General features: G+C 41.7%; 1 protein-coding gene across 2 annotated transcripts in view; it reads left to right on the top strand.

Annotated features, from left to right (window-relative positions):
- The window catches only part of LOC106604928 (kinase non-catalytic C-lobe domain-containing protein 1), a 79751-nt gene that overhangs the window by 54879 nt on the left and 2660 nt on the right, over positions 1-22212 (top strand). Inside the window, exons 22-29 of one of the 2 annotated variants that reach the window (XM_014200072.2) lie at positions 1077-1224; positions 1446-1616; positions 2218-2433; positions 7811-7893; positions 8122-8275; positions 11641-11763; positions 18648-18707; positions 20741-20898. In XM_014200072.2, coding sequence (XP_014055547.2) covers positions 1077-1224; positions 1446-1616; positions 2218-2433; positions 7811-7893; positions 8122-8275; positions 11641-11763; positions 18648-18707; positions 20741-20898 — 1113 coding nt within the window. Of the gene's footprint in view, positions 1-1076; positions 1225-1445; positions 1617-2217; positions 2434-4888; positions 5106-7810; positions 7894-8121; positions 8276-11640; positions 11764-18647; positions 18708-20740; positions 20899-22212 lie in introns of those variants that run through there. The other variant, XM_014200081.2, reaches the window with a different exon arrangement.

The following is a 22212-nucleotide window of genomic DNA, read 5'->3' as shown; positions in this document are numbered from 1 at the left end:
TCTAAGTGAAGCATTTCTTTTGTTGCCATTTTTTTAGACTTGAGGCTGGGTTTAGTGCTGGGTTTCCTCAATGGTGTTTTGGGATCCAATGCTAGGTTGGGATCCAATGGTGGGTTGGGATCCAATGGTAGGCTGATGTCAAGTCCTACTGGGTCACTGCTTATTGCTTTGATTATCTGGAGTGTCACAGGCAATGTCGAGATCTATTTAGGGGGCTCACAGTGCGAAAGGGTTTGAGATCCAATGGTTTAGACTCACTCACTCTGTTCCCCTGATCACATTCCCTTTTCACAAAGAGAGGAGTGAATATGGAGTCTTTGGTTTCAAAAAGCCCCTGAAGCTGCTCTTCTTCCTGACTGGTCCTAAGTTCCTCCTTAATATGTGTGGGCTCTGCATCCTCCTGCACCAGACTGGGCTCCACTCCTGCTTACAGTGCTCAGGCGTAACCACCTCCTCAGAGACATTGAGAGAGAACTGGAGGGAGTCTATTCTACATAGTTTTAACTCCGGAAATGGACAATAGCGACGCCAGCTAGATGGGGTTTTGGTCTGGAATAGATAAGAACAAAAAATGTGCACCTCTTGGAATGGATTGAGAAACGCTGCTCTACAGCAAGTTGGGTTCTGGGCTGGATGGATAGCTGGAGAGGGAGTTGCAGGCTCATGTCTGGCACAGAGAGGGAGAGAGAGAGGCTACAGGCACACCTTTATTTCTTACTACAGTAGCATTGGTCTCCAAACATGCAATGATGTCGAATAATCCAAGCCCAGGCCCAAATCAGTTCTCAGAATATCAGGCCTGACCCGGGCTGAAAATCAAAACTTCCAGGGGAGTTCTGAGAAATAGCTGTCCTGAATTTATTTTACTCTTTTGTAATAATGACAGCTTTTTTAATCTCTCAAAAACCACAACTGAGCTATGTCCGAGAGAGTAAAAGTATGTATGCCAAAGATTTAAATATATTAGGCTCGAATATAGCTCATTTTCATATTTCACATCATAATCTATGTAATTAGAATGTCAGGTCTAGTAATTATATTTCTGTGGTTATTTGTGGTTATCCTTTTTCTACCAGAGGTGGTCCAAATGTGTCAGGGGACCGTGCTAAGGTGTACCATCGGAGTCTGGATGTGCTGCAAACCTGGCTGACTGACTGCAGACTGGTGGACTTCAGCCCCAAGTCCATCCTGCTGATCACACTGGAAAACTTCCTCACCAATGAAGTAATTAAAGATCAATCATCGATTAAATGACAAAGTAATCGAATGATAAAACCAATCACTCAAGCAAGTCAATTCATCATTAAATGAATGTCTCAACTTATCAGCTAAATCTGTAGCAGTATAGTTGTTGTTTTTGTGGTTGCTTTTGTTGTCGATTTCAGAGTATTTATAAATACAATACTCTTAAACAATGTTTTTGTGATGATCTGGTTCTTCTTTAGGTATCTCCAGTAGACAGCAGAGGAGAGAGGCTTCTGACCACTCTTCAGAGCTCTCCCAGGAGGAGGTGGAGCCAAAGCTGTGGGAGCCCAATCAGCATGCAGGAAGACGATGATGCATTGTCTGCCCATACCATATGCAGAAAATCACATGTTGAGGACTCTGGAAAGAAGGTCCATATAAGGATTATTATACGTGTACTATTATGTTGGTGATGTTGTTTGTCTTACCTGAAAAAAAGCATCTGATTGGTCCAAAGTACTGGAAGTTTGTCCGGCTCAAAAGGAACCCATTTACACTAATATATATTTTAACTGACGGAGACCATCAGAGCTGTGTCATATTCATTACATGAATGAATACGTTACATTAACACCAAACATAAGCACCAAACAGAAGAAACCAGACTGAATCCAGGAGAGACTACCTGCCTTGTCCAATAAGAACCACTTTTTGTTATCATTTTTAGTACAGTCGGACCTAATGAGTACGACAATGGTGTATACAGTGGCGGGGGGCTGAAGAGTTTTTCTGTCTGTAATAAAGCCCTTTTGTGGGGGAACACATTCTGATTGAGTGGGCCCATGGCTGCACCATTGCCCAGTTATGTGAAATCCATAGATTAAGGCCTAATGAATTTATTTCAATTGACTGATTTCCTTATATGAACTGTAACTCAGTGAAATTGTTTAAATTGATGCATATTGCGTTCATATTTTAGTTCAGTATATGCATTCATAGATGGAACCTTTCTAAGTTGATGTATCTCTGTAGAGTTTCCAGTGGAGAATATCCAGGGTGGTGGAGCCCCAGGCGACCCAGACCAAAGACCAGGCCTACTCATTAGCAGCAGCCCTGCCGCGCCCCTGCTACACCTCCCTTATGGATGACATCTCCAGTGGCTGCCTCAGAAGCGAGGAAAGACACCCTTTTAGTCAGAGTGAACATAGCGCCCAACACACGGCACAGCAACTCACTCTACTGCAGCAGGTAAACACATGTGCACGCACGAATGTGCATACACACACTGACATGCACACACGCGCACACACACACACACACACATTGACATGCACGCACACACAGCCCACCAAATCATCCTGCAGCAACAGATAAACAGACTTGCACAATTTCTCCCTCTCTCATGCGTTCACACTCACTCACAAACACATTGTTATTTATAGACACTGGGGGGAGACAAATCACTACTTTATGAACTGAAAACAATTTCACAGACCTACAGTTGAAGGTGGACGTTTACATACACCTTAGCCAAGTACATTTAAACTCAGTTTTTCACAATTCCTGACATTTAATCCTAGTAAAAATGCCCTGTCTTAGGTCAGTTAGGATCACCACTTTATTTTAAGAATGTGAAATGTCAGAATAATAGTAGAGAGAATGATTTATTTCAGATTTTATTTCTTTCATCACATTCCCAGTGGGTCAGAAGTTTACATACACTCAATTAGTATTTGGTAGCACTGCCTTTACATTGTTTAACTTGGGTCAAATGTTTCAGGTAGCCTTCCACAAGCTTCCCACAATAAGTTGGGTGAATTTTGGCCCATTCCTCCTGACAGAGCTGGTGTAACTGAGTCAGGTTTGTAGGCCTCCTTGCTCGCACACGCATTTTCAGTTCTGCCCACAAATGTTCTATAGGATTGAGGTCAGGGCTTTGTGATGGCCACTCCAATATCTTGACTTTGTTGTCCTTAAGCCATTTTGCCACAACTTTGGAAGTATGCCTGGGGTCATTGTCCATTTGGAAGACCCATTTGCGACCAAGCTTTAACTCTCTTGAGATGTTGCGTCAATATATCCACATAATTTTCCTCCCTCATGATGCCATCTATTTTGTGAAGTGCACCAGTCCATCCTGCAGCAAAGCACCACCACAACATGATGCTGCCACCCCTGTGCTTCACGGTTGGGATAGTGTTCTTCAGCTTGCAAGCCTCCCCCTTTTTCCTCCTAACATAACGATGTTCATAATGGCCAAACAGTTCTATTTTTGTTTCCTCAGACCAGAGGACATTTCTCCAAAAAGTACGATCTTTGTCCCCATGTGCAGTTGCAAACCGTAGTCTGGCCTTTTTATGGCAGTTTTGGAGCAGTGGCTTCTTCCTTGCTGAGTGGCCTTTCAGGTTATGTCGATATAGGACTCGTTTTACTGTGGATATTGATACTTTTGTATCTGTTTCCTCCAGCATCTTCACAAGGTCCTTTGCTGTTGTTCTGGGATTGATTTGCACTTTTCGCACCAAAGTATGTTCATCTTTACTGCCCTCCCAAGAAAAAAGGCAGTAACTGCTCATTTGGTCGAAAATGAGTTAATGTCATTTTTGTTACATTAAATGCATGCTTAATCATGTGGACAAGTATCCTGCCTCTATTGTGTTTTGGAGAAAATGGGGGTCGTATTAGCAGTAACTGCAAAAAGTTACTGTGAAACCAAGGTAAATGGCAGTAACTGAACTTACTGCCTTTTAGCTTGGTTTCAACCTGCCATTGGCTGCAGTTAATGCGTTTGACCTTGGTTTCATATCATTTTATTCTGATACTGATGCAATCGAACCTGTATGACACTGACTGACAGCTACACACACACATAGCTAATCTAGGGATACAACACCATGGCACAGCATTCCCGTGGGAAAATTATGGTTGACATTCCATGTGTTATTTGAATCTGTAACGTTACACCACACACACGATCTCTAGCCAGCTGACGGTCAGTTGGACGTGCACCCCATACTGAATTGTCAAATGCCCCGCACACTCGTTTTCCAGATGAGCACACACACAGCATTGCTAGCTCATTAATACTATATCGACTCAAAGGTTCAGGGTTTCTGGTTCTTTTTTATATTCCAGTATTGCGTGACTGTCCCGGTCAGGAAAGTTAAAATCCCAAATTGTATCCACCACCTTTGTTGGTGGCATATGTAATTAGTACAAGCTTTGACATGCCAAATGTGTGCTCAATGTGTCTGCTTCAGTGCCATCATTACATGAATGCAGAAAAAAAAACGGTTTTGCATGACTTCCACCAATCCCTGTGGTCTAGATGATTAGTATCCATGTGGATCAAAGTTGCCATGTGAGGGTGTATTAGGACAGTGCACCCACGTCAATACTAGGTTTTATTCCTGTCAATGTCCATCCATGCAATTTTTTTATATTTTTAAATAAAGATACATTTAAGAGACTTTTTGCGAGCAGGTATGAAATGAATAGATGAACTGAGTTATGACAGTGAAAATGATTATGATAATATTTGCACAAGTTAAAATCAACATTGATTATATCCTATATTATAGAATAACTGAAAAGGATTATGATTATATGTTTGCACACCACAAAATGTCAGTATTATTATCATCCATGACAGAATAGAATCATTAGGATGCATGTCCCTGATTATTTGCTCTATTTATTTCAGTTGAGTTTGAGGGCCACATTCCAACAAAGATTCCTGATCGACCCCGTTTAACTGAAGTCACAGTGTCAACATTATTTGAAGAAATGGAGAACCAGTGGGTGGTCTCTGACTCCTTAGACAGGCTGATTGTCATGATGATGGGCAAGTCAATCACCACCAAACTGATTCCACCAAAGGATCAGAGGGGAAAGAAAGCTTCAGCGAGCAAATTGAACATGAATCCAATCCTACAACACATTGAGTCCTTCCATCCCCAAATCAGCCACTACAGACGAGAACATGCCCCATATCGCCTCTACCTCCCTAGTGAGGAGAACAAAGATGGAGAAGAACAAAGATGCCAGCTGCGGTTATGAAACCTATCGCAAGGCGGTAAAGGAATGCGAGCTCTGTTTGCTGCAGGGTCATCATCTGAAGATGGAGCACAGGGAGAATGAGGCCGTGGAAACCCAAGCCTGCCAAGACAACAGTCAAGCAGCACGTGAATTCACCATCCCCATCCCCGACTGCATGCAATGTAGGAAATATGAGGAACATAAGATGTCTGCAGGGCAGAGCAGAAGCCATTACCAGACTGATGCACAGAAAGATTGGCCTGAGGACTGGTCTGTGAGGAGCGTTGATATGCAAAAAGTCATCATGCTCCCTCGCATGCCAGGTGTGAAAACAGCATTGTTCACAAGAAGAATCGTTGCCTATCACGAGACATTCGCCACTATTGCAAAGAAGTCTCAAAAGAAGTAGAAAACAATCTCAGTGGTATAGCATGAAGGAACAGCTGGTCGGAAGGCAGAGGAGATTACTTCATCTTACGTAACAACACTGGAGAGGGAGAGAGATGTCAAGCATGCAGTGTATTGGGTGGATAACTGCACTTCTCAAAACAAAAACTGGTGCCTCCTAACATCACTGGTGAGTGTCAATGCTGACTCAACTTTGATGGAGGACATCACCCTCAAGTTCTTCGAGCCAGGACACACCTTCATGAGTGCAGACAGTTTCCACCATGGCGTGGAACAGGAAATGAAAGCTCGACCTGGAGGTGTGGTGTACGACTTCGGGGACTTCCTCCATGTGGTCGCCACGTCCAATGCAGGCAAGGTGGAGGTGGTCGACATGAAAAAGGAAAACATCCTGGCATGGAAAGCTGGCCATTCCATCGTCAAGCTGAAGAAGGCAGCGGCACCAAAGCTGGCAGAGATGGCTGAGATCCAGGTGAGGGGTGGATCCAGGAGCCTCTTCTACAAAGTCTCCCATGAAGAAAAGGACTTCAAAGAGCTTGACTTTATCATGAAGAAAGTCACTCTAGAGACACCCACGACGCTACGTACACAGGATAGAGGGATAGAAGAGTCCAAGAAGATGGACATAATCACCAAGCTGTGTCCTCTGATGCCTGCAAATCGAAGGCAGTTCTGGAATGCCTTGGCTGTGAACAGCATTGCTGAGGATGAGGAGTGATATGGAAGAGCACTGAAGAAGTTTTACTTAAAAATGAAATGTTACTGGAAAATGAAATGTAACTATTCAGCATTTTATCAATTGTAGCTAAATTTCATTTGGGTCCTCTTATGAACATGTAAATATGTTTAAAATGTATTCTTAAAGCTGTTATTTATTCATTCATTCAAATGTGTAATTTGAAAAAATACAAATAAAATGTTTTAATTAGCAATCTCATGGTCATTTTTTATCATTTGTATTACCCTACGTCATACTTCTATCATGTTCCATCATTATATATTACAAGACAGGTAATCATTTAATGTAATTCAAACAATTTCAGTGCTGCTTTTCACATTTATTCTTATAACAAGACATGGGCTACTTGTCACACAGTATGTAATGTGACTGACGCAGAACCTACAACTCTATGTAAATGCAACTGGTATCTTAGTGGAAGACACACAAAGGATGCAGTTTCAACTCTGTTACACTGTCAGTAATTACACTGCTCTTATATTAATAGCATAAATGAGAAGTATAGTAAACTAACAAAGGAAAATGGCAGATACTGCTCTTTGCTTTGGTATTACCCTGCAATTTATAACACATGCTAAGGAAGAAGGCAGTAACTGCCGTTTAAGGGTCAAAGGTCATGTCAGAGGTCAGGGTCAACATGAATAAAAAAATATATATACTTATAGTAAGGCAACAGATCATTACATCTCCAATGATCTCCCTAGAATTCATTTGGCTGGACAATTCAACTTTGAAGCTATTTTTCTCAGTTCAACTTTGAGCAGTTACTGCCTTTTTGCTTGGGAGGGCAGTTTAGGAGACAGAACACGTCTCCTTCCTGAGCGGTATGACGGCTGTGTGGTCCCATGGTGTTTATACTTGTGTACTATTGTTTGTACAGATGAACGTGGTACCTTCAGGTGTTTGGAAATTGCTCCCAAGGATGAACCAGACTCGTGGAGGTCTAAAAAAATTTATATTCTGATGCCTTGGCTGATTTCTTTTGATTTTCCCATGATGTCAAGCAAAGAGGCACTGAGTTTGAAGGTAGGCCTTGAAATACATCCACAGGTACACCTCCTATTGACTCAAATGATGTCAATTAGCCTATCAGAAGCTTCTAAAGCCATGATGACATTTTTGGGAATTTTCCAAGCTGTTTAAAGGCTTAGTGTGTGTAAACTCTGACCCACTGGAACTTCTGACCCACTGGAATTGTGATACAGTGAATTCTAAGTGAAATAATCTGTATGTAAACAATTGCTGTAAGAATTAGTTGTGTCATGCACAAAGTAGATGTCCTAACCGACTTGCCAAAACTATAGTTTGTTAACAAGAAATTTGTGGAGTGGTTGAAAAACGAGTTTTATTGACTCCAACCTATGTGTATGTAAACTTCCGATTTCAACTGTATATATAAATGTGAAACATAAGTTCTTGTTTTGTTTTTTTTAAATGCAGGAAATGTTTCAAGGCTGTCACCCCAATAATTTCCTCAACTCTAGAGCTCAAGGAGTCGGGGACAAAGCTTTTAGTGTCACCAAGTGAGTAAATATTCCCTTTGGTTCAAATATTGCAGTGGCATTCTCGTCATATTTGTTTAAAGTACAAAATGGGTATACCAGAATGCATAATCTGAAACAAACATCACTTGCTAGATTATGAGACGTATGTGACAGTCAGCCATTGCATCCTTGACAATCTCTGACATAAAATCAACCGTTCATTCACAGCTCAATCTCTAGTCTGATTGCCTCTCTCTTATCCCACAGACATGTGTCACACTCTATACCTCCAGTAGAGGGCTGCAGTTTATTTGTTAATGAGGAGATGCCACAGAACAGCCACCTCCAACAGCTACTGAGATATGCTGACAGCGTCTCCAACTGGGTCTCTGCTGAAATTGTCATCTGTGATTCGATAAAGGTGAGATCTGCTAGTAATGGGGATACAACTATGTTGGACATTACTGTTTGATCTCTATATCTATATGTATGTCATTTATTCAACACACACATACACACACACACACACACACACACACACACAAGACGGCCCCAGAGAGGAAGGCAGATGTTTTACGTGTCCCCAACCTATTGTGTCTTTGTTCGTTTCTTTGCGTTGTTTGTAACTTATAATTTCTCTCTTATGACCGAAAATAACTTCTAGACATCAGGACTGCGATTACTCCACAAGGACTAGCAGAATCCTTTTTTTCCTTTCACGACTCTGATGAGCCCGACGCGAAGGATATACTGCTTTCTCGGAAACAGGCCCAGATCCCCTTGATTTGCGTGAAGAGGAGGCGGAGAAAAAGGGGCCAAAGGGTGGACTGCCTTCTGAGAATTTGTAGGTGATCGAATAAACCCCCACTTCCCTCCATTCTGCTAGCAAACGTGCAATCTTTGGAGAATAAAATCAACGGGCTACGCAAAAGATGAAACTACCAACGGGACATTCAAAACTGTAACATCTTAAGCTTCACGGAGTCGTTTCTGAACGACGACACTATCAACATTCAGCTGGGTGGTTACACGCTATACCGGCAGGATAGAACAGCGGCATCTGGTAAGACAAGGGGCGGCGGACTGTGTATTTTTGTAAATAACAGCTTGTGCACAATATCTAAGGAAGTCTCGAGCTATTGCTCGCCTGAGGTAGAATATCTCATGATAAGCTGTAGACCACACTATCTACCTAGAGAGTTTTCATCTATATTTTTCGTAGCTGTTTACATACAACCACAGTCAGAGGCTGGCACTAAGACAGCATTGAATGAGCTGTATTCCGCCATAAGCAAACAAGAAAACGCTCACCCAGAGCCGCCTCTGACTAGCCGGTGATTTTAATGCAGGGAAACTTAAATCCGTTTTACTACATTTCTATCAACATGTTAAATGTGCAACCAGAGGGAAGAAAACTCTGGACCACCTATACTTCACACACAGAGACGCATACAAAGCTCTCCCTCGCCCTCCATTTGGCAAATCTGACCATAATTCTATCCTCCTGATTCCTGCTTACAAGTTAAAATTAAAGTAGGAAGCACCAGTGACTAGATCAATAAAAAAGTGGTCAGATGAAGCAGATGCTAAGCTACAGGACTGTTTTGCTAGCACAGACATGGAATATGTTCTGGGATTCCTCCGACGGCATTGAGTAGTACACCACATCATTCATTGGCTCAATCAATAAGTGCATCGATGATTTCGTCCCCACAGTGATCGTATGTACACTACCGTTCAAAAGTTTGGGGTCACTTAGAAATGTCCTTGTTTTTGAACCGTCAAACAGGCAAAGCATCAATACAGGTCTAAGATCGAATCGTAATACACCGGCTCTGGTGCTCATCGGATGTGGCAGGGCTTGCAAACCATTACAGACTACAAAGGGAAGCCAGCCGAGAGCTGCCCAGTAACACGAGCCTACCAGACGAGCTAAACTACTTCTATGCTCGCTTCAAGGCAAATAACACTGAAACATGCATGAGAGCACCAGCTGTTTCAGAAAACTGTGTGATCACGCTCGCCGCAGCCGATGTGAGTAAGACCTTTAAATAGGTCAACATTCACAAGGCCGCAGGGCCAGACGGATTACCAGGACGCGTACTCAAAGCATGCGTGGACCAACTGGCAAGTGTCTTCACTGACATTTTTAACCTCTCCATGTCCGAGTCTGTAATACCAACATGTTTTAAGCAGAACACCATAGTGCCTGTGCCCAAGAACACAAAGAAATCTTGCACAAATGAGTACTGTCCCGTAGCACTCACGTCTGTAGCCATGAAGTTCTTTGAAAGGCTGGTCATGGCTCACATCAACACCATTATCCCAGAAACCCTAGACCCACTACAATTTGCATACCGCCCCAACAGATCCACAGATGATGCAATCTCTATTGCTCTCCACACTGCCCTTTCCCACCTGGACAAAAGGAACACCTATGTGAGAATGCTATTCATTGACTACAGCTCAGCATTCAACACCATAGTGCCCTCAAAGTTCATAAATAAGCTAAGGACACTGGGACTAAACACCTCCCTCTGCAATTGGATCCTGGATTTCCTGACGGGCAGCCCCCAGGTGGTAAGGATAGGTAACAACACATCCGCCACGCTGATCCTCAACACAGGGCCCCCTCAGGGGTGCATACTCAGTCCCATCCTGTACTCCCTGTTCACTCATTACTGCATGGCCTGGCACAGCTCCAACACCATCATTAAGTTTGCCAATGACACAACAGTGGTAGGCCTGATCAACGACGAGACAGCCTATAGGGAGGAGGTCAAAGGAGATGATTGTTGACTACAGGAAAAAGAGGACTGAGCACGCTCCCATTCTCATCAACGGGGCTGCAGTGGAGCAAGTTGGGAGCTTCAAGTTCCTGGGTGTCCACATCACCAACAAACTAACCTGCTCCAAGCACACCAAGATAGTCGTGAAGAGGGTACTACAAAACCTATTTCCCCTCAGGAGACTAAAAAGATTTGCCATGGGCCCTCAGATCGTCAAAAGGTTCTACAGCTGCACCATCAAGAGAATCCTGACTGGTTACATCACTGCCTGGTATGACAACAGCTTGGCCTCCGACCGCAAGGTGCTACAGTAGGTAGTGCATCACTGGGGCCAAGCTTCATGCCATCCAGGACCTCTATACCAGGCGGTGTCAGAGGAAGGCCCAAAAAATTGTCAAAGACTTCAGCCACCCTTGTCATATACTTTTCTCTCTGCTATTGCACTGCAAGCGGTACCGGAGCGCCAGGTCTAGGTCCAAAATGCTTCTAAACAGCTTCTACCCCCAAGCTATAAGACTCCTGAACATCTCATCTAATGGCTACCCAGACTATTTGCATTGCCCCCCCCTTTACACCGCTGCTACTCTCTGTTTTTGCCATCTATGCATAGTCACTTCAATAACTCTACCTAGATTTGCATACTACCTCAACTAGCCGTTACCCCCCTGTATATAGTCTCGCTATTGTTGTTTTACTGCTGCTTTTAGTTACTTGTTACTTTTTATCTTTTATTCTTGTCTGTATTTTTTTTAATCTGCATTGTTGGTTGTGTGCTTGTAAGTAAGCATTTCACTATAAGGTTGTATTCGGCGCATGTGACTAATAAAATTTGATTTGATAACACTAATATTCATTTATTTTCAAAGTCAGTCATTGTCCATTAAATCTAATTACATGATAGCCATCAGATGCACTTCTGTGATGTTTTAATTGATTTCTACAATGATTTGTGTGAATACTTGACCATAGAATCTCTCCTCTTCTTTTCTTGCTGCAGATCCAAGCGGCTATGCTCACCAAGTTTCTGTTAATTGCCAAACACTGCTATGAATCGAGAGACTTCGCCACAGCCATGCAGTTCCTTGGAGGTCTGGAGAATGTTTTTGTCAGGCAATTACCCGTAAGTCTGCATGCCTGCATCTTAAATGGCACCCTATTCCCTATATACTGTAGTGCACTACTTTTGACCAGAGTCATGTAGGGAGCACCCATGAAATAAATAACATACTCATTGGCCCTTAAGTGAAATGTAGGTTTTATGCTGCTGTTATGGGAACCAGTGGATATTTTATTCCTTTCTGAGTTAGATGAACATCAGAATTTGTGTTCAAATCAAATTTAGGTGGACGTAACAGCACCTAAAATGGGTGCTTACCTTATGAAGTGCCATAAAGTGTAACAACTGAAATTATGTATTCTTGTTGTTTGTCCATGTTCTAATAATACTCTCCCTGTTCTTGTTATTACTGAACTTTATATCGCTTTGGTACTATTTTCACAAGTATGTGGTGAATTTTCTAAACTATTAGTAGAAAACTCCAAACTGGTAACACTTGTTAAGGCATTCGCATGCTTCTCAGTCAAAACAGTTTGGTAGAGCTCGTTATGTGACATGTTATGTGATGTGACATTGTGACATTTTTGTTCGTTTTGGACTTCGGTGAGGGGTTTTTGGGCTGTTCGGGCACAAGAAGTTTGGAGCCGAAGTCTATGCCCCTTTGTCAGTGATTGGTCAACATTAGGGATTCTTCAATAAATTATTTGTTTTAATTCAATGAGAGACTGCACCAAACATCTTAGTAAAATTGTGAGACGAAGATCTCTTCTGCAAAAACGTCATAATTAATGACAGATATATTGAGTCATCTATTTCTTGAGATTAGTATATACTGGCTATGGTTCTCAAAATGGACAAACAGTAATATTGCTGCTATTTTCTTGTTTTTCAAGCGAAGGTCTTTTAAAGGAGTATGCCAGTCTTACATTAAAAACCTTTCATTGTGCATTCATTGTGAAATATAATGAGTAGATTGGTTTAGTCACCAAAACACAACTTAAATGATATCTTCTCAATTTAGTCATTTTAACAACCAGTTCATTCAATAGCAAAAAATGTAAGATACATGTTTCAAAATTGTCCCTTGAATGTAGTATGCTACAGTACGGTAAATTACAGTATATTACACTATTTTCACATGAGGAAATATTAAATCAAATTTTATTAGTCACATGCGCCGAATACAAGTAAGGTGTAGACCTTACAGTGAAATGCTTACTTATTAGCCCCTAACCAACAATGCAGTTTAAAAAAATAAAAAATAAAAGTAACTAGAGTTAGAGTCCCGCTCCTTGAAAGCGGCAGCTCTAGCCTTTAGCTCAGTGCAGATTTTGCCTGTAATACATGGCTTCTGGTTGGGGTATAGTGAGCGAAAAAAAGTATTTGATCCCCTGCTGATTTTGTACGTTTGCCCACTGACAAAGAAATGATCAGTCTATAATTTTAATGGTAGGTTTATTTGAACAGTGAGAGACAGAATAAGTGCATCGATGATGTCGTCCCCACAGTGACAGCATGTACATACAGTGGGGGAAAAAGGTATTTGATCCCCTGCTGATTTTGTACGTTTGCCCACTGACAAAGAAAGGATCCGTCTATAATTTTAATGGTAGGTTTATTTGAACAGTGAGGCAGAATAACAACAAAAATATCCAGAAAAACGCATGTCAAAAATGTTATAAATTGATTTGCATTTTAATGAGGGAAATAAGTATTTGACCCCCTCTCAATCAGAAAGATTTCTGGCTCCCAGGTGTCTTTTATACAGGTAACGAGCTGCGATTAGGAGCACACTCTTAAAGGGAGTGCTCCTAACCGCAGCTTGTTACTTGTAAAAAAGACACTTGTCCACAGAAGCAATCAATCAATCAGATTCCAAACTCTCCACCATGGCCAAGACCAAAGAGCTCTCCAAGGATGTCAGGGACAAGATTGTAGACCTACACAAGGCTGGAATTGGCAACAAAACCATCGCCAAGCAGCTTGGTGAGAAGGTGACAACATTTGGTGCGATTATTCGCAAATGGAAGAAACACAAAAGAACTGTCAATATCCCTCGGCCTGGGGCTCCATGCAAGATCTCACCTCGTGGAGTTGCAATGATCATGAGAACGGTGAGGAATCAGCCCAGAACTACACGGGAGGGTCTTGTCAACGATCTAAAGGCAGCTGGGACCATAGTCACCAAGAAAACAATTGAAAACGGCAGCGCCCGCAAGGTCCCCCTGCTCAAGAATACATATACATACCCGTCTGAAGTTTGCCAATAAACATCTGAATGATTCAGAGGACAACTGGTGAAAGTGTTGTGGTCAGATGAGACCAAAATGGAGCTCTTTGGCATCAACTCAACTCGCCGTATTTGGAGGAGGAGGAATGCTGCCTATGACCCCAAGAACACCATCTCCACCGTGAAAGATGGAGGTGGAAACATTTTGCTTTGGGGGTGTTTTTCTGCTAAGGGGACAGAACAACTTCACCGCATCAAAGGGACGATGGACGGGGCCATGTACCGTCAAATCTTGGGTGAGAACCTCATTCCCTCAGCCAGGGCATTGAAAATGGGTCGTGGATGGGTATTCCAGCATGACAATGACCCAAAACACACGGCCAAGGCAACAAAGGAGTGGCTCAAGAAGAAGCACATTAAGGTCCTGGAGTGGCCTAGCCAGTCTCCAGACCTTAATCCCATAGAAAATCTGTGGAGGGAGCTAAAGGTTCGAGTTGCCAAACGTCAGCCTCGAAACCTTAATGACTTGGAGAAGATCTGCAATGAGGAGTGGGACAAAATCCCTCCTGAGATGTGTGTAAACCTGGTGGCCAACTACAAGAAACGTCTGACCTCTGTGATTGCCAACAAGGGTTTTGCCACCAAGGGTTTTGCCACCAAGTACTACGTCATGTTTTGCAGAGGGGCCAAATACTTATTTCCCTCATTAAAATAAAAATAATTGTATAACATTTTTGACATGCGTTTTTCTGGATTTTTTTGTTGTTATTCTGTCTCTCACTGTTCAAATAAACCTACCATTCAAATTATAGACTGATCATTTCTTTGTAAGTGGGCAAACATACAAAATCAGCAGGGGATCAAATACTTTTTTCCCCCCACTGTATATCCACAGTAAAACGAGTCCTATATCAACATAACCTGAAAGGCCGCTCAGGAAGGAAGAAGCCACTGCTCCAACACCAACATAAAAAAAGCCAGACTACGGTTTGCAACTAACTGCACATGGGGACAAAGATTGTACTTTTTGGAGAAATGTCCTCTAGTCTGACAAAACAAAAATAGAACTGTTTGGCCATAATGACCATCATTATGTTTGGAGGAAAAAGGGGGAAGCTTGCAAGCTGAAGAACACCATCCCAACCGTGAAGCATGGGGGTGGCAGCATCATGTTGTGGGGGTGCTTTGCTCCAGGAGGGACTGGTGCACTTCACAAAATAGATGGCATCATGAGGATGGAAAATGTGGATATATTGAAGCAACATCTCAAGACATCAGTCAGGAAGTTAAATCTTGTTCGCAAATGGGTCTTCCAAATGGACAATGACTCCAAGCATACTTCCAAAGTTGTGGCAAAATGGCTTAAGGACAACAAAGTCAAGGTATTGGAGTGGCCATCACAAAGCCCTGACATCAATCCTATAGAAAATGTGTGGGCAGAACTGAAAAAGGGTTTTCGCGAGGAAGTAGGCCTACAAACCTGACTCAGTTACACCAGCTTGTGGAAGGCTACCTGAAACATTTGACCCAAGTTAAACAATTTAAAGGCAATGCTACCAAATACTAATTGAGTGTATGTAAACTTCTGACCCACTGGGAATGTGATGAAAGAAATAAAATCTGAAATAAATAATTTTCTCTACTATTATTATGACATTTCACATTCTTAAAATAAAGTGGTGATCCTAACTGACCTAAGACAGGGAATTTTTACTATGATTAAATGTCAAGAATTGTGAAAAACTGCGTTTAAATGTATTTGGCTAAGGTGTATGTAAACTTCCGACTTCAACTGTATATTATACTGGAAAAATTCAGTTAGAAATTATTTTGTCTTTGTTAAAAATAAATTGTTCTCCAGTAATCTTCGATTAAATTTCCAATATCCCCGTCCATGTGGAAATTCTATAAGAGTTATGTGAAGGACAATTAGATGATGATCCGATCGCATTCTGTCTCCTATTAAAACTTTTTTAACCTTTGATGCAAGAGAGAAAGAGACAAGAAAGTAGTCAAGACGACTAGCTTGATTAAGTCTCCTCCATGTATATCTCACTAGGTCGGGGTTTTTTAGTCTCCAAATATCCACTATTTCTAATGTGTCCATAATATTTGTGATTTCTTTAACACTGTGTTATAGTCTCCTCCCATAATGATTTAATCATTTGTTACCTGTAAGTTTAATAAATTGGTGTAAATATTTTTGAAGAAGTATGGATCATCCTGATTTGGACCATATAGATTAATGAGCCAAATCTCTTTTTCATCCACTTTCATATTCAAAAAGATCCACCTTCCTTTGCGAATCATTCCTGACTATTTGCACATTCAGATCAATTTTTTGTTAATTAATATCATCATACTTTTTGAGTTCTTTTGTCCATGACAGAAAATTATTTCACCACCCCATTCCTTTTTCCACGCAACTTCATCTAAGGATGTAGAGTGAGTTTCCTGTATACAGTATATGTTATATTCCTTTTCTTTTAGCCACGAAAAGACTGATCTTCTTTTTCTATAACCTTCTAAAGGTTATATAACCTTACAATTATAACTGGCTATACTTATTTCACCCCTTACCATAACTAGATACTATTGTTAGTCTAAATTGACCATAATTAGTGCTTGTAAAGTTATTGCCATCAGAGGTATTATGACGGTCAAATTTTGAGCTTTCAAATGTCAGATATTTAGAATTCAAGAAATAGGTCCTAGCAATATTTGTTTTATTCCCTTGCCTATTTGCTTGTGAGCCAGTGCCACAGATGTTAGCAAATTGAGACAAGGTATTATGTGTGTTGTAAATCTGAGTAGGTTGATGTGTATGATACTGGATGTGATTTAGTGAGAGTTTGTACGATGTCTGTATAAGAGTATGACTATAATGTGTGCTGTTCAAATAAATAATAACTCTGCCAATTTGCATGGTTGAGTGTCTATGTGTGTAACATGTAGTGCGTATAGGCTTAATATTCATGATGATAGTTGTATCCATATCGTATCACCGTCAAAGTTGCATCATAATTACATTATTGAAAAAACACATCCCAGCATTTCCATAGCAATTGACGTTTCACATGATCATGAAAGAGGCCTTGCATTACTTTAGAGACGGCTTCACTACAGTACAAATGTATCCCGTACAATATGTTATTATTCCCCAATGCCCCTATTCTGATATCTTCCCCTTGCTTGTTGTAAACATATATTACTTGTAGACAAATACATAAAAAAGAGAGAAAAACAAGAAACATATTCAATTATAAAACAGTTCTCGACAATAGAGGGAGAGAAGAGAAGGAGAGAGAGTGAGAGAAGAGAGCGAGATTAGGTGTGTGTGTATGTATAAATCCGTATGTGTGAGCGAGCATGTAATTGAGTACGTGTGTTCATATCCACTTCATAGTGTTCAGATATTTTTACAGTTCCCATACTTTCTTAACCTGAAGTCCCTGTAGAATTTAGTACAGCCATGATGTTATGGAGCTGTCTCGGAATAGCTGTCCATCTATAAAGAGTTTGTCCACAATGAGAAAGGCATGCTTACCCTTCTCCCTCTGTTGCCTCTGTAGCGGATACAGTCTCTTACGACGTTCGTTTAACTCCCTTGGAAATTGGTCATTGAGACCGAATTTGGTCCCTTTTAGCTCCGTTCCCCTGCTTTTGATCAGCTCCTTTTGTTGGTAGTGTTCAAATTTTGCGATGATCAGTTGGGGACCCTTGGTCTTGTCGCTCTGAGCTCCAAGTCTGTGTACTCAGTGGAAAGCCACCTTGTTTACAGTTTCAAGGCAGATTGCATGAATTCTCATGAATCCTCTGGATTATTGGATGCGTCCTCAGGAATCCTAGAAAAAAATAGATTTTCACCCATGCTACGACTTTGTATGTCTAGTAGCAACTCCTTCATCACCCTGTTTTCCCTGAGTAGACAATCCATGTTGGAATCGTGGATTTTAACCTTGGCTGTGAGTGCCTTGTTCTCTCCTTGGAGCGTGAGAATTTCACTCTGGCTAAACTCCAAACTCCCCCTCAGCCCTGCTACCTCCTCACACAACTTTTCCAGTGTTGCGTGTATTCCAGCCAGAGCACTAGCCTCTACTTCACCGGTAAGTAAATCGTCCGTGTTTGTAGATTAATCTGTTTTTCATTTTTTTGTCGGGTTAAAGTTATTTAGTGAGGTAGTCGGATCTTTCCATGATGGAATAGGTTGTTCCTCCATAACATAAAGCTGTTGGTACTCGTCGATTTCCCTCAGGATCTCCTTAGTATCCAGTTTGGCTCTTTACTGCAACCAGTTGTTTTACGAAAAGATAACAATGAGTCTTTCCCAGGACGACGACAGGTGTCTGTAGTACAACCAGCTAGAACTCGCGGAATCCACGCAAAAGCACGTTTGGTATTTTTACATAAATGGTTATGGCTGTATTGTTTTAAAAACCCAATAATGTTGTGGGTCCATCAGACCCGCAAACATTGGATGAATAACAAAAACATGAACACCACACAAGGGTTAAAAATGTGCTTAGAGTTGTGAAACAACTGAATTTTTGATGATCTGTTTTGAGTTGTGTACTAAGAGCTGTGAAAATATACCAGGTGCTTGTGAAAGTTGCACCAAAGTGATACAAAAAAACTCTTAATGGGAGTAAAGCTTCCGTAAGCGTGAGACAGATGTATTAGTTCTTGCTAAATTAAACACCTCCTCTCTTGCCGATAGGCTTGGAAACATCTGTCTACCAAGGTGTGTGAGGTCCTAGAGGAGCTGCGAGCCGTGCAGGTAAGGCGTGTGTGTGTGTGAGTGCCTTCTGCTGTACCAGAGACACGTGTGGGGCTTCAGGCAAATATGCCAAAAGAAAAACACCTTCAAGCAGCACATCTGTGTGTGAAATTCTGTGACACACTCACAGCTGGCCAGCATTTTGTTAAATGCTTTTTTTTATTATGCTACCAGACATCACACCGTATTCTCTTTTGAGAACGGCTGGAGGCTATATTCAGTTGAAGTCAGAAGTTTACATACACTTAGGTTGGAGTCATTAAAACTCGTTTTTCAACCACTCCACAAATTTCTTGTTAACAAACTATAGTTTTGGCAAGTCGGTTAGGACATCTACTTTGTGCACGACACAAGTAATTTTTCCAACAATTGTTTACAGAGATTATTTCACTTATATCTCACTGTATCACAATTCTAGTGGGTCAGAGGTTTACATACACTAAGTTGACTGTGCCTTTAATCAGCTTGGAAAATTCCAGAAAATGATGTCATTGCTTTAGAAGAATCTGAGAGGCTAATTGACATCGTTTCAGTCAATTGGAGGTGTACCTGTGGATGTATTTCAAGGCCTACCTTCAAACTCAGTGTCTCTTTGCTTGACATCATGGGAAAATCAAAAGAAATCAGCCAAGACCTCAGAAAAAAACATTGTAGACCTCCACAAGTCTGGTTCATCATTGGGAGCAATTTCCAAACACCTGAAGTTATCACGTTCATCTGTACAAACAATAGTACACAAGTATAAACACCATGGGACCACACAGCCGTCATACCGCTCAGGAAGGAGATGCGTTCTGTCTCCTAGAGATGAATGTATTTTGGTGTGAAAAGTGCAAATCAATCCCAGAACAATAGCAAAGGACCTTGTGAAGATGCTGGAGGAAACATGTACAAAAGTATCTATATCCACAGTAAAATTAGTCCTATATCAACATAACCTGAAAGGCCGCTCAGGAAGGAAGAAGCCAATGCTCCAAAATCGCCATAAAAAAGACTACGGTTTGCAACTGCACATGGGGACAAAGATCGTACTTTTTGGAGAAATGTCCTCTGGTCTGATGAAACAAAATGAACTGTTTGGCCATAATGACCATCGTTATGTTTGGACGAAAAAGGGGGACGCTTGCAAGCCGAAGAACACCATCCCAACCGTGAAGCACGGGGGTGGCAGCATCATGTTGTGAGGGTGCTTTGTTGCAGGAGGGACTGGTGCACTTCACAAAATAGATGGTCAATTATGTGGATATATTGAAGCAACATCTCAAGACATCTGTCAGGAAGTTAAAGCTTGGTCGCAAATGGGTCTTCCAAATGGACAATGACCCCAAGCATACTTCCAAAGTTGTGGCAAAATGGCTTAAGGACAACAAAGTCAAGGTATTGGAGTGGCAATCACAAAGCCCTGACCTCAATCCTATAGAAAATGTGTGGGCAGAACTGAAAAAGTGTGTGCGAGCAAGGAGGTCTACAAACCTGACTCAGTTACACCAGCTCTGTCAGGAGGAATGGGCCAAAATTCACCCAACTTATTGTGGGAAGCTTGTGGAAGGCTACCTGAAACGTGTGACCCAAGTTTAACAATTTAAAGGCAATGCTACCAAATGCTAATTGAGTGTATGTAAACTTCTGACCCACTGGGAATGTGTTGAAAGAAATAAAAGCTGAAATAAATAATTCTCTCAACTATTATTCTGACATTTCACATTCTTAAAATAAAGTGGTGAACCTAACTGACCTAAGACTGGACTTTTACTTGGATTGAATGTCAGGAATTGTGAAAAACTGAGTTTAAATGTACTTGGCTAAGGTGTATGTAAACAGACTTCAACTGTAGACTTGATGCGATATATTCTCAAAGAACACATATGCCGACTGCAAAGATGAGGAAAAGTAATTTGCCAAACTTCATATCTTGTTTTTTCATGAAAACTTCAAGATGTTATAAATCAAGGGAAGAGTAAGTCATCTCTCCCCCTCTTTCTCTTTCTATCCTTCTTTTTTTATCTCTCACCTTTCCCCTCCATCTTTGTCAGGTCTTTCTGAAGAGTGATAACCTGTGTCTAATGGGAGGAGATCATGTGAGGAGGAGACCCACCCTCCCTGCTGCCCACATCCTGGCCATGCACATCCAGCAGCTGGAGATTGGAGCCTTCACTCTGACCAGCGGTGCCTATAAGTGGCCAAAACTTAGGTGATTGAGCGTAATGCAACATCTCAGGGCCAGTTTTCTGTAAAGAGATTAGGATTGTCCTGGAATCAAAAGGATGTTCTATGGAGGATCTGAATGGAGAATTGTACGTGGTTTAAGTCCAGGACTAGGCTTATTCAGAGTCTGCGGAAACCAGCTCATAAAGTCCTGGGCCTATATTCACAAACCATCTCAGAGTAGGAGTGGTAATCTAGGATAAATGTAGCCTTTTAGATCATAATGAATAATATTAATAAATGTGACTTACACTATATATACAAAGTATGTGGACACCCCTTCAAATTAGTGGATTCAACTATTTCAGCCACATCCATTGCTGACAGGTGTATTAAATCGAGCACACAGCCATGCAATCTCCATTGTACAAACATTGGCAGTAGAATGGCCTTACTGATGAGCTCAGTGACGTTCAATGTGGCACCGTCATAGGATGCCACCTTTACAACAAGTCAGTCAGTTCGTAAAATTTCTCCACTGCTAGAGCTGTCCCGGTCAACTGTAAGTGGAAACGTATAAGGAGCAACAACTGCTCAGCCGCGAAGTGGTAGGCTACACACGCTTACAGAACGGGACCACCGAGTGTTGAAGTGCGTAGAGCGTAAAAATTGTCTGTCCTCGGTTGCAACACTCACTACCGAGTTCCAAACTGCCTCTGGAAGCAACGTCAGCACAATAATTGTTCGTCGGGTGCTTCATGAAATGGGTTTCCATGGCCGAGCAGCCGCACACAAGACTTCGGCTGGAGTGGTGTAAAGCTCGCCGCCATTGGACTCTGGAGTGGTGGGAACACGTTCTCTGGATTGGTGAATCACGCTTCATCATCTGGCAGTCCACCAGACAAATCTGGGTTTGGCGGATGCCAGGAGAATGTTAGCTGCCCCAATGCATAATGCCAACTGTAAAGTTCGGTGGAGGAGGAAAAATTGGTCTGGGGGTGTTTTTCATTGTTCGGGCTAGGCCCCTTAGTTCCAGTGAAGGGAAATCTTAACTCTACAGCATACAATGACATTCTAGACAATTCTGAGCTTCCAACTTTGTGGCAACCGTTTGGTTAAGGCCCTTTCCTGTTTCAGCAATGCAATGCCCCAGTGCACAAAGCAAGATCCATACAGAAATGGTTTGTCAAGATCAGTGTGGAAGAACTTAACTGGCCTGCACAGAGGCCTGACCTCAACCCCATTGAACACTGTTGGGATGAATTGGAACGCCGACTGCGAGCCAGCCCTTATCGCCCAATAAGTGCCCAACCTCACTTTTATTTATTTTGGATTTATTTAACTAGGTAAGTCAGTTAAG

Source organism: Salmo salar, chromosome ssa01, assembly GCF_905237065.1.
Source record: "Salmo salar chromosome ssa01, Ssal_v3.1, whole genome shotgun sequence".
Classification (NCBI taxonomy): domain Eukaryota; kingdom Metazoa; phylum Chordata; class Actinopteri; order Salmoniformes; family Salmonidae; genus Salmo; species Salmo salar.
The sequence above is the reverse complement of the archived record's forward strand: the minus strand, read 5'-3'. Positions and strand labels throughout refer to the sequence as shown.